At 31.0% G+C, this 13,151-nt stretch overlaps 2 protein-coding genes across 2 annotated transcripts; both read right to left on the bottom strand.

Annotated features, from left to right (window-relative positions):
* Positions 1–3,874: 3,874 nt before the first annotated feature.
* LOC124373134 (piggyBac transposable element-derived protein 3-like) lies at positions 3,875–5,074 on the bottom strand. Its single transcript, XM_046831529.1, has one exon. The coding sequence runs from the start codon at positions 5,072–5,074 to the stop codon at positions 3,875–3,877; it is 1,200 nt and encodes a 399-aa protein (XP_046687485.1).
* Positions 4,274–5,893, bottom strand: LOC124373135. Its single transcript, XM_046831530.1, has 2 exons — positions 5,660–5,893; positions 4,274–5,376 (listed from the first exon to the last, which is right to left on the bottom strand). The coding sequence occupies exons 1-2, from the start codon at positions 5,686–5,688 to the stop codon at positions 5,082–5,084; spliced, it is 324 nt and encodes a 107-aa protein (XP_046687486.1). The 5' UTR covers positions 5,689–5,893; the 3' UTR covers positions 4,274–5,081.
* Positions 5,894–13,151: the final 7,258 nt, after the last annotated feature.

Below are 13,151 nucleotides of genomic sequence, written 5' to 3'. Positions count from 1 at the left end.
AATCGTAATCCAAAACTTACGTTCTTTTTTTTGTTTAATAGGAATAACTTTAATTTTAGCTGTATATAATCCTTTTGTAACATAAGCGCACAAAAATAATCGGTTAACAATGTCTTTAAGTTAAATATATGCACACATTTTTTGTGACCCGTTTATACATAATTCATAACAAGCATTAAGATTACTAAGAGATTTGTTGTCTTATAGATGTCTTAAAGATATTTTTTTGGCATTTTATAGTACGGTAAATACTGGCAATAAGTTGAAATTAGTGAATGCTAATAAATTAAGATTAGAAGTCGTAATTTATGATGTTTATTTGTTTTAAATCAATAATTTCTGAAAAATGACTAGTACAGGTTTGAAAATAAATATAGTCTCAAAGTTTTACTTTATTGTTTTAGTTACCGAGATTGCCACCAGAGCTCTCTTCCTCCTTACAAAAGAAACGATGGAGCTAATTGAAGTTATATAGTTACAGGAACACCTTGTTAGATTACACTGTCACCTTAATATATTACTTAATTTCACTATGAATATAGTTTTTATTTCATGTTCAAATATAATGAATCGCTGTGGAGGACCTTGGTGAACATGTTTTACATAATGATTAGGTTATGTAGTTTCGTATTAAATAGGTTTGACGGCATTTTTGAGACCACAGTGGATCTTTGTTTTGAATGCATTACTGAGAATATTTATATCTTTTGAATATTTATCATGAAAATGAATTAACTTTTATAATTAAATTAAAGAATTGTCTCTTAATAAGTAAGTGAATTTACTAACTTTATTTTAGTTGCAATTCAAAACATGGTTTTATATGTGAGTGTGCAGTTTTAAAAGGTATAAGATATTATTAGCGATTTATTTTTTTGCATCTTATGCTTTAAGCATCCTCATTCTTTTGTAATTAATGTAGGAATTGGGAATTTTTAGGAATTTAATGTGGATCTGTTTCATTACTAAATAAAAATAAAAATAGTTTCTTTCATTGACTCTGTGGCAACATTTGTTAGACAATAGTTCAATTCAGTTTATTACTTTAGAATAAGAGGCTAAACATCAGATAACGTAACTTAAAATCAAGTAAATAAATAATAATAAAAGAAATTATTAACACCATTCGAGCAGAAATCACATGCACTTGCAGAGCCCTTACAGTGCTTCTGTATCTTCTTTCCCATTGTTAAATTCAACCTAATATAACTTAACCAACAGGTATTAGGGTACATTTGTTTACTAGTAAGCGTATTTCACATTTAAGACAGGAATAACCATGTAAGTAAAGGGGTCATACAAACCTTTTGCCTGATGAAATAAAATCCGCTTTTTTTAACATTACTACTTACTGCCTCAACACTAGTAGATATTTAGCTTCTTTTTTAGCAAGTGTTTTGGTTTCTTACAAACAATAGGCTTTTTTTACCTACACTTTGTTCGTCACTTCTTTTCTTTTACTGCAACTTCAAACTATGGTTTTTTAACATTAAGTGCGTAGGCAAGTTTATCTCTATCTCAATAGCTAAACTTTGCTTCTATCGCGCCAAAACACGTACAGTTACAATGGTTATCAAAGTAAAATCTTAATTTTATCGCACATATTTAGTCATGTAACTCTTAGCAATCAGAGAAGTACTACGAGTAACACGATGTGATGGTCAGAGGAAGGACCAGGACCAGGACTCACATGGCTGAGTAATTTTAACATTTACTCATCACGATTACCCCTCTTACTATTTCCTACTACCCAGACCATTTTAGATCCTAGTTTTTAGTGAGAATTTTTATATTGGTTGAATATTTCATTCAATTTATTTGCATTTTGTAAATATTGTAATATTTAAAGAATTTCCGTTCATTTTTCCTCTAGTGAAATTAATTAACCTTAGTTTTAGTTAGCTCTTATCCTATCTGTGACAAAAGAGTCCAGGGAGAATAGGTGATCAATAAATATTCTTCGTTAAAAAATAAATGTTGATTTTGTAACTCTTTTACGTAGCTGATAAAGAATATACACCTGTTTATGAGAAAATAATTCTTCACTTAACTGTTTAAAGCAATCTCTTTAGCGTTTTAAAAGGCAAAATGGTTGAAAATTAGTTACAACTAGTGTGTACTAGGTAGCTAAATCAGTATTGCCTTACTAATTCATGTTTAATTGTTTAAAACTCAATAACTTTAAATACAGTGTTATACAGTTTTGAAATAAAATATAGTCTAAACATTTTTATTTGTTCGGTTGGTTTTCTAAAACCTACACTAGAGTTCTCTTCCTTTGTAGAATGGATAAAAAATATCTAATTGAAGCGATAAGTAAAAGAGATGAAGAATCATATTACATTGTCAACTTAAAATATTTAACATTATAACTGTAAGTAATAATAATTAAACTTCTGTTTCATGACTAAATAGAACGATTGTTTGTCAAGAATAATGCATCTCTCTGTTTATAACTTCAAATTCGACTGGGCAGTCTGCTGGTCTAAATTATTGTAAGAAAGGATCTAATACTCACTTTTAGTACTGTAAATAAAATAAAATTCCTTAAAATTTAAAACTCAATAGGGACTTTCAGTGTTTTCGTTTAACAATTCGGAACAATCAAGGTGCTGGACTAGAATAGTAAACACTGACTAAACCACGAAAATACTAAAGCGTTTTAAGTAATTTAACAAGTTTGGTTTATTGAGTTTTAAATATTTTTATTGAAAGGGTTAAAGATTATATTTTGTTTATTAAAATAATAGTCTACCGAATTTAAATAAATTAAAGTTTTTATTACACTAATAAAAACTCAATAGAACGTATCACATAAACATATAATCAAACAGTTAAACCATACATTTTTACTTATATTTTCTGAAATATAATTGTATTATTTCCATATTATATACTATAAGAATAAATTGTCCTCATTTGAAAATGAAATAGTTAATTTTTTTAGAGACCATTGTTGAATGCCATTAAATCTATAGAGTTACCCGTATGGAAAGTAACTTTTCATTTGCAGTATTACAAAAATGAAATCCCACAAGTCAAAATAAAACAAGCAGTATAAGAGTGTTAACGTTTATACAAGCTGATGCTGAACAGTCATAAATTTCCACAGCTCCTTATTTGAAACAGTGCACAAATCTTACGACTTGGGAGTTTTAAATCAAAATGTATTTCTCTCTCTGAAAAATATATTCCACATTTGGAACTTACTGCTGTTTTTTCATATAAAAGCATAGTTTACTGACGATAAGTTGGGTTTATTATTATATATTATAAGCAAACGTTATCACTTAAAAATACATTAACCCATAAAGGACTGGAATTATTTTCTGTGGAATTTGAAATTATTTTGTATTTAAAACCCTTTTCTATAAGCTTTTTTGTTATTGGAAAATTATTGATTTTATTCTAGTGATGTATCTATATCGAAAATTTGTGTGTGACCATATGGTCACAGTAGGCTTTTAAGATACCTTTTCCGAATAAATAAACAACCAATCGCATTATATGAAACTTTACTTTATTATTTACTTTAAAAACCATTAAACTATTAAGTAAAGTAAAATCAGATTATTATAAAGTTTTTGTAGACTCCAGAGTGACATATATAGTAGCCTACTGCAGTTTGTGATAGTTCTCGAAACATTTTACACACAGGCCGACGTCACATTTTTTGCAAGCTGTTCTTCCTACAGAACTGCACAATCTATTTGCGCACCTCCTGCGCTTTTCTGTTGGTATTACATAGTGATGTAGACCATCGTAGCGTAGACTATTTTTATTTTTTGCAACGAAGACCTTTCTTGAAGTACTTGGGCCGGGAAGAGCTGGAGGAGTCTTGTACCTTGTTAAGTAGCATTGAACTATTTCTCTTCTAAATGTCAGTTTTGTCATTTTTGTTCCCTGACAATCTGAGAAGTCGCCAAGCATTAGTGGTGCCCAGATCTATAAGCCATGTAAACAAAGGCCACCACCACTTCTTTCCCCTGATCCCAATTCTGTGGGTGCTTATGTCCTCATCCATAAGGTCCGTCCCTCCCATGTGGTGATTATACTGTTTTATCACAAAGGGTTGTTGAATGTGGAGATATTTCTTTTCTGACTGAGAGAAGCGCTTCACACTAGCAATAGGCTCAATACCATATGATGTCGATGCGACTGTAACAACACTATTGTCTTTCCAGCGAGCGACAAATATGCCATCTTCTTTTTCTATTTTACATTGAAAGCTTCCTCGAGATTCATTTTGCATATCTTTTTTTGATGAAAGAGGGCAGTCTTTTGGCAATCTGTTGATTCGGACAGTTCCTGTAGAACCATAACCTCTATCTTTCAGATGTTTCATCAGTGCTGGACTTGTAAACAAATTGTCAAAAAACAACTGGTAGGGTAACTCATCTTGAGGTATTTCATCCAGCATTGATACAAGAGGAGCTGCTGATTTCCCAAATAGCTTTGAATATGTTTCATTTGTTGTTGTGTTCTTCCCTTGAAAAATCTCAAAATTGATCAAGTACCCAGTATCAGTATTTAGGCTCCAAATCTTGTAGCCAAAACGGATAGGTTTCCCTTTCAAAAATTGCTTACATCCATGTTTGCCATAGTACTTTACCATGGACTCATCAAAACACAAAAACTCAGATGGTACAAAATTGTCAAGACATTTACATTTGAGTAAGTTCATAAGTGGCCTCATTTTCCACATTTTGTCATTTGGAATTGTCTCAGAGTTATCTGCACAGTGCAAAAAGCGCATAATTTGAATAAATCTATCACGTCTCATTGCTTGACAGACCATTTCATTTTTCATATCTAGTCCAGAATCCCAATAGCATTTCTTACCAGGCAGTTCATTGTATCCTGACAGTAACAAAATTGCTAAAAAGCATTTCATTTCTTCCTCCGTAACCTTTGGGTCTGGGCAGTTTTTGAATAAAGCGTACTTGTTTGTATTTTTAACTAGCAATTCAATAACACTGTTGTTGATGAATAGCTCAAAAAGTTCAACTGGGCTTAAAGAACTGAACTTACTGTAGTTGTATGCTTGAAAAGCAAGAGTCTTCTGAGCTTCCATGTCGCCATCAATCCAGGTTCGATGTTTTTTTATCTTGTAGTTCCGTGCAACTTGATTCAACAAGATTACAAAGTCTTCTTACTCTTATTTCTGCGGGAGCTGATAGTTGTCCACCGTTCAAATTATTTATGGTACCACCTTCGTCTTCTGGACCAGAGTCTTCATCAGTGAGGATATCATTTTCTGGGGGGGCAATAAAGATGTCAACGTCTGAGGTGTCGAGATTCCCGTCATCAACAAAGTTTTCAATTACATCGACAGCTTCGGCTACAGTAAATCCCTCGGCCAGTGACAGTTGTTGCCTAAAACAACAAATGAAGGATAATAATGTAATATATATACCTCACAAACATGAGAGGCGAAATAAAAAAATTACTGGTAAAACATATTCAATATTATTGTTTTTGTTCATATGAAAGCCTACTGTGACCATATGGTCACAGTAAAGTTTGAGGTGGCCTATGACATAACCTAAAACTGACATAGCATTTTCTTTAAAACATAACCAGTTAAAAGCTTATGAAATAACATAGGACATATTTCAGATATGTTTTATCTTATATATAAAAAAGTTATAATACTTACAACCAATTGTTGTCAAGAAAATCAGCCATGTTGTAACATAAGTAAATTTAATACTTTACTGTTCCTCACAACTGAAACCAACCATCAAACAATAACACTACAGGTGAAGAATAACTCTTGTTCTGTCAGCTGGCTAAGAAAAAATCAAAACCAGCTTCATGAATCAGGCATACCAACCCAAAAAATAAAATACTGAAACTGTGACCATATGGTCACAGTAGTCTCTTATGGGTTAATAAACTATTTTTATACTAGAATACTAATAGCGAATTCTGTAAGAATCCAACTTATTACTAGTACTATTTAAAATAATTTGTTACATTTTACGATCCTGTGACATATTAAATAAATTTTAAAATTTAAATTATTATCTATATTGAAGTTTTCGATTAGGCTCAAAGAGTATATATTCACAAATGCAATAATAATAGTCATTTCCTCAAAATACATATATTTTAGATATTTAAGAAGGTATTAAAGTAACATTCTATTATGTGACTTCTGACCATAAGTCGCGGCGTCGTGTTTTATTAGTGTTATATAATTTGTTCAATGTAGTCATAAATAAATTTACTCTGTGTATTTCCATACCATCATTTTAAACCCAAAGGCCAGTGTAAATATATTCAATGAAAGTCATGCAAATCCCATTTAAACATCACCTAACTCTCTGTTGTTGAGATATCGTGTGGACAGTTATACAGAAAAATACATATATACAGGCAGAAAGTTAAATCCAGCCCTAGGATGAATAGACTTCGCTAAAGCTCAGCAAATAACCCATTAAATATAATGACATTTTTTCCACTAACACAGTGGAAGACCACAGTTTATTTAAATTGTCAAAGTAAACTATAACATTTCTTAGGAAATGCAACGATAAAAATAACAAACTTAAATAAAAGATCGCGCGGATATTTTCTAAGTTAAGCTCTCATAAACAGCAGAAAACTCAGAGATAAACCTAACAGTTCCGATGAATGCACAGTTTTTGCACGGAAAATTAAGCCAATAGCTCTCCCCGCTTGATTACTCGCCCGCCCGTGTTCTCCCAAGTAATTTTTCATCCCTCCAACTTTTGTTACTTCCTTTCATTATCTAAAGGTTACAAGTCCAATATTAAGATGTCAATACGTTTCATTCACTTCTTTTAGTAACGAATTCAGCTTCATAAAAGTAAACTTCCTGTGGAATTAAAATTTTCTCTATCCTATTAAGTCTTTGTATGCTAATGTAAGTAAACATCAAGTATGCAATGCTCGATCAGCACTGTAATGCTGATATAAAAGGGACAATTAATTACTATCTAACTTTAACTAAAAGTATACAGCCTGTTATAAGACCAGACTTAGTTGTATTTTGAAAGAAGTCGGATTCTCAAACCAGTGTACGAATATATTTTGTTTTTCTCAGGCAATAAGTCGAAAACAACTATGGGACAAAAATACTAAGACCAAAGTAAATTACAATGACCATAAATATACACTTCTTTATCATGGCAACAATGCAAATGAAAAATAGGTGTCGTAAATAAATTTTAATCGAACTACTTTGGCAAAGTGTGAAACTGCTTTTATTTTTGATCTAAAATGAGATTGTGTTATGACGTGTGTTATTGTGTGTGACGCAGTGATAAATAATTTATAGAATCAAACTACTTTTGAATTACTTATATTTAATAAGGTGGAAATTATTTTGACCTTATATTTGAAACAATGTAGGAGTATGCCACACCACATGTTGCAAAACAGGCTTCTCTGAGATTGAATACAAACTTCAAAGTTAAGCATGGTATATATTGCAAGATATCTTAGTACACTATACATTCAAATTTGTATTCGTTGGGTTTCAAACCAATGACTAAACACAAGTTCTGATAAGCTGCATAGGGTACTAGAACGCAAGAGTGCGTTAAAATTAATCTTGCCACCGAATTTTAACATTAATTTTCCAGTTTATTTTCTTATTTTTACTCTACGAATAAGAACTTCACGCACTAAAATTACATTTGTTTGTGGTCATTTAGTTTTAAAAAGCATTGTTCCGTTATTTTCTTGTTACCATCATGGGGTATCCGTAAGAACAGTATAAAAATATTTGTCGTTCTCAGCCAAACCCCATTTAGTAATATCATTAAATACATTTTTTCATTGGTATTAGTGTTACCTACAAAGAAATGAATCCCCTGGAAATATTTCAAAGCTATGCCAGTTAATTTCGATATATCATGTTGAAATTTATACAGAATGACTGACGGTGAGACCGAAATAAATTCTATACAGCCAAATAATATAGCTAAATACGTTAAAATATAAAAAAAAATAATTTTATTCAAATCCAACATTTGCTAAGGAACGTGTTGTCATCACAGTAACATCTCTCTAGGGCTAAACCAATGAGAACGTTTTGAAAAGTTTTGTTCTATTCTAACTAACTACGAGTCTCTGCCTAATAACTATGTTGAGATAATCCAGCAACAATTAATTTTTTATGTTAACGTAATACTTTAGAGTATTAATAATTAGTTGATATTTTTTCGCTCATATTTAAACCATGTCATATCGCCAAAAATATGTTCATTGATATTCAATTAAGATTAATGAACTATTGTACAAGCAATTTTATGAGTAACTAGCAGTTTCCCGCGGCTTTGCACGCTTTTCGTAAGCTTTGCCCGTGTATATGAACTTCTGGTTCAATTGAATTATATTTACAACGCCGATGTAGAGTTTGCCTTGTTGCCAGGATCAAGAAAATCTGTTTATGTTTATAGCCATTGTGCACGTACATGTACTTTATTATAAAGTGGTCTAACACTCAAACTTTAAGTTCAATCAGAAATGTATCTTAAAGACAAATATACATGATAACTTAGCGCCTTCAAATAGTGTTTGGCTATGTAATATACGTAAACTGTCTCGTAATTGCAGTTTATAGTGTGCAGGCGCTTTTAAACCTTTTGTCTTTTAAAGGCGCCGCTTGGTGGTTGGTTACATCTCTGGGCATAGCTTATAAACCTTCTCCGTGTAAAAATACGTATACATACAAATTTTTATAATGGTCTGTCTAATACTTTGCGATTCCATAAAGTACAAACACACAAACATTCTGTTATATATATATATATATATATATATATATATATATATATATATATATATACATATATCTTTTATTTCTTTTATTTTTTGGAAGAGATTATTCAGCAAACCTGTAACTCTACTTCAAAATTTATAAAAATAAATATAAATTCACGACTAAAAAAAGGAGTTAAACATACAATACTAACATAAAACAATGCTTCGGTACTGTAATTTTATTACATTCCTTAATGAATATATAAATATTATAATAGCACGCTTTTTTATGTTACCACAAAACTTTAATATCATGTAATTTATATTATTGTTACTATTATCATTACTAAGGCTACAAACAATTACACGTATTATCATGAGGTCTAAGTCGTCGTCAATAGAAAAGGAAGTTTTTAAAGTAATAAGGTAGAGTTTTTAAGTAGCGAGATAAACTTGGTTTGTTTATTCTACTTCCATTTTGTATTAAATTATTTACAACTTTAATGGAAAAACGAAAAGTTTACTTGTCAATTTAATTAAAGAAATGCTGAGCTTGTTTTATTTGAAGTCCAAAACACATTCTCGTTGTATAGAACAGGAGTAGTTGGTGTCAGAGTGAAGTATTGTCCAATTACCCTTTGCTATATGACGGCGAGGCGCTCATATCCGGTCAGTTTATTAGCGATAACATGACTAAGGCGGGGACTAGAGAGTAATATCAATAACAGAAAATAAATATCTGTTATCCGGCTAGTAGTTAATACTAGTGTTGAGCTAACACTTCAATTTGTCTAATTTTCAATTGTAATAAAGTGTAAAAGTTTTGTATGCGTAATGTAATTGTAATACTAGGCTATACAATATTTGTTTACATCAATAACATGCTTTTACATTGTGAGCCTCTTCTTGTATTAAAACTTCTAACGCAGTGAAAATATATTTTATTTGAATACATTTTGTATAAAATAAAATAAAGTGTAACTACTACTTTATATAACTATATTTTCACTAATAAGTCCAAACCGTGTCCCTTGAAACAAGATAAAACGAAGCAACTTTCGCACAACTACTGGGATAGTAACTGAATTGCTCCGTATTATTGGCGAAAGATTTCTCCTCCTAGTTTCAACTATTGTGACCTCTGTCCGTGTTCTGTACACTATTGACCTGATCAAGGTTGCTTTTAGGAATTAATCCATTAGGTCCCGATATGGTTTCAAACCGAAAATGCAAGAAGGTGGAGATTACATCTAGGTCTAAGGATGAGTAGGCTGGTTCTGCAATCACATTCCACCAGGGTAGCGTCTGAACTCTCCGTGTGACGGCCAGTGTCTTCTCTAGTATTGGGTCTGATTAAGGAATATAGGCAGTCACAGAAACTACTTAAGAGGATAGTGTTAGATGTTGCAACCTACACAATAAAAATGGGTTAATTGTGGTGAATGTTAAAAATCAACTCGTTTATCATAACGTTGATTTCTCAAACTATAGACTTAACGTACTTAGGATCAGATCGTCATACTGATGGTATAGTTTCCTTGCTTCCGTAATAAAATACTCAAGTATCATTTATTGAACTCATTTATAATAAACGTGAACTTCTCCTTATCATCTACCGGTTATAGAGTGATCTTTACGTAATCATCATACTAGGTAAGACAGGTTATGTAACTAACCAAATTACTTTTAAATATAAAATCCTACTTTACTTGTATTACAAGTTTTTATTAACTTATTTATCTATCTCTTATGTAACTCTGTGATGTTCATTTCTTAAAAGACTGTTGGCGAATAGTTTAATTTTGATCAACAAGTGCATTTGTATGCGCATGAAACTTGCAAGTTGGCACAACACTTACCAAAGGTAGGCCCACAGCAGCTTCAGGTTTTGAGGTTACGTCACTTTTTGATGGATAAATAAGCCTATATTTACATTTTGCGAGGGTAAATTGTAACTACTTTTCTTCTAATATTGTTTCCGCTTTTTGAAAACTTTAGTTGATATTCGCGTTGCTACTTACTAAAAACACATAAATGCTGTACAAACAATATCAAAGTAAAACGTTACCAACAGAAAAGAATAAACAAACAAGATTTGACAGCTGACTGATAAAGCTACATAAACAATAAAGCAGACAAATGGGAAGTCACTACCAACACAAGGAAACAAAATTGTAGGGAACGTAACATAAGACTAATAGAGGTATACTATGTTCAGTGCCGAGTGGTGAATAGCCTACTTGGACAACAGTTTTCTTGCATTATATCACTACACAGAAGCAGCTGTAAATAACTAACCACTCATCTGATTGAGCTAATATAAACGTTTAATTATACCTCAATAAATGCATAATACAATTTTATTAAAATATCAAAATCCAAAAATTGTTTAAATTTTAAATTTTTTATGTCCGATCTGCACTTAATAAAAGGTAAAATTTGATACTGGAGCTCCAGAGATCGATTTGTCACAGAAGCTGTTAAGGGAATCTGTCAGAGGCTAATATACTAAGAACCAAAGGTTCACAATGCTTGCAAAGAATATGCCATTTCACAGTTAAAGAATTTGCAGAGGGCGATCGTACATTGTTTTGGCCATCCCTGTTAAAGATGGTGCTAAAAATGAAGGCTTCTAGAAAAATTGAAAAGGGGCGAATCTAAATGCCAATTGGCCAAGAGAATTTAACAGTTAAATTTCACAGTCTTATCACACTCGGTTACTTATAATACCTACTTGGTATTTACATGTCTATAACAACTTAGTTTATAATTCAATAAAACATGTGTCATTTCCTCTTAACTTGCAGGTATTCGTTGCACTAGCTGGAGGTTTAATACTTTGAATAATTTCGAACCATTCCACCTGAGTGAAGTTATACCATAACTATTCAATAATAATTAAAACTGATAATAAAGTTCTACTATTTGAAATATTTTCTGCCAAATTAAGTGTAAACCCTTTAACGAAAGACCGCTACTGGGTATCCTCGTGTAAAAGCGCATCACTTGACAAAGTGATGGCGGAGTGAGGTTTGTAAATGTCATGGTAACCTAGAGCTTCGTTATCACAGTGTCACTGGTTAAACCTGAGGTTTTAAATTAGTATAACTTAAAATACTTTATCGAATTTTGCTTCCAAAATCAGTATGTATTTAATGTCGAAAATTGTATAACATTATCTCAAAGAATAAATTATTCGATCATAACACAGAAGGTGATAGCTAATTTTCATTGTATACATAAACAAACAGATTTTTATTGAAATTTATTGTGAAATTTTCTGTAATAAATAAGTAAAACATTATATTCACTAGTTCTGATGGCGGTCAAAATGAGAAGGTTATCAAAAGGGTTTAAAACATGAAATTATTATATTGTAACAACACATTAGCTTAACACATTTAAAATCACCCTTTAGATACCAAAATGTTATATCCGCATCAGCTAACCATAGATAATGAGAATAAAATGGGGAGTACACCGTAAATTCCTCAATAGATATCATAATTGTTAGTTAAATACCAGTCTCACTAAAACTTATCGTTTAATACACATACAGGTGTATATTTCTACGATTTAGAACTGATACTATTTTGTTTATTTTATTCCTATAGTTTAGTATTCAAGATATAACGGTATGAAAACGTTTTTTGGATAGTAATGAAAGTATAATATATAAACCCACATAACATATTGTATACTAATACTATACCAATACTCTTGTGGAAAAGAGAGAATTTGTTTAGTTTACCATTTGATAAATATAAATTTTCTTAATTAAAGGAGTAACACTCCAAATTGTCTTTTAGCAATTCCCATTTGTTATATAATTGGTTATTTTATATCTTATCAATAATATTATTTTTAAATTTAATTTTTTATGTCCGAATAGGTTTCTGCTTTTATTACTACTCTGCGAGTGTTGAAACAATACTTACGATTGTGTATTAATTAAACAATAAACCTATATAAACTATCCAAAAGACGAACGCTAAAATAGAAAAAAATATGCATAGTATAAGTGGCTCTCAATTCAATCACAGATACCGCATTCTTTAGGCACCAAAGATGTTTGTTTGAGCGCCTTTATACGAGTAAGTATAATTCACTTTAGACAGTTGATAGGAATTTAACCGTATGATGTTCTCACTCAAAGCGCTTTATAGTTTACCTTTTGATTCTTTCAGTAAATTTATGTGATAACAAGAAATTTTATTTGTTTGAATGTAATTTTAAAATTACTATTTGATCTTAAGAAACCAAACAAGGCTTATTGAATGTCTAACATAAAAAGATTCTACAGCCCTTGAGTTGATATTTATTATTATCTGAAATCAATGTAGCTTTAATAATAATCAACGTAAAAATATAATCAATGTAGCTTCGGATTTAATAATAATCAATAGTGCCAAACA

This window comes from Homalodisca vitripennis, unplaced genomic scaffold, assembly GCF_021130785.1.
Source record: "Homalodisca vitripennis isolate AUS2020 unplaced genomic scaffold, UT_GWSS_2.1 ScUCBcl_4903;HRSCAF=11340, whole genome shotgun sequence".
Taxonomy (NCBI): Eukaryota; Metazoa; Arthropoda; class Insecta; order Hemiptera; family Cicadellidae; genus Homalodisca; species Homalodisca vitripennis.
The sequence above is the reverse complement of the archived record's forward strand: the minus strand, read 5'-3'. Positions and strand labels throughout refer to the sequence as shown.

Coding starts and splice junctions, on each gene's coding strand:
- LOC124373134 (XM_046831529.1), bottom strand. CDS start 5,074: ATGGAAGCTCAGAAGACTCTTGCTTTTCAAGCATACAACTACAGTAAG.
- LOC124373135 (XM_046831530.1), bottom strand. CDS start 5,688: ATGGCTGATTTTCTTGACAACAATTGGTT. Junction 5,377..5,659: donor TTTCTTGACAACAATTGGTT/GTAAGTATTATA, acceptor TTGTTGTTTTAG/GCAACAACTGTCACTGGCCG.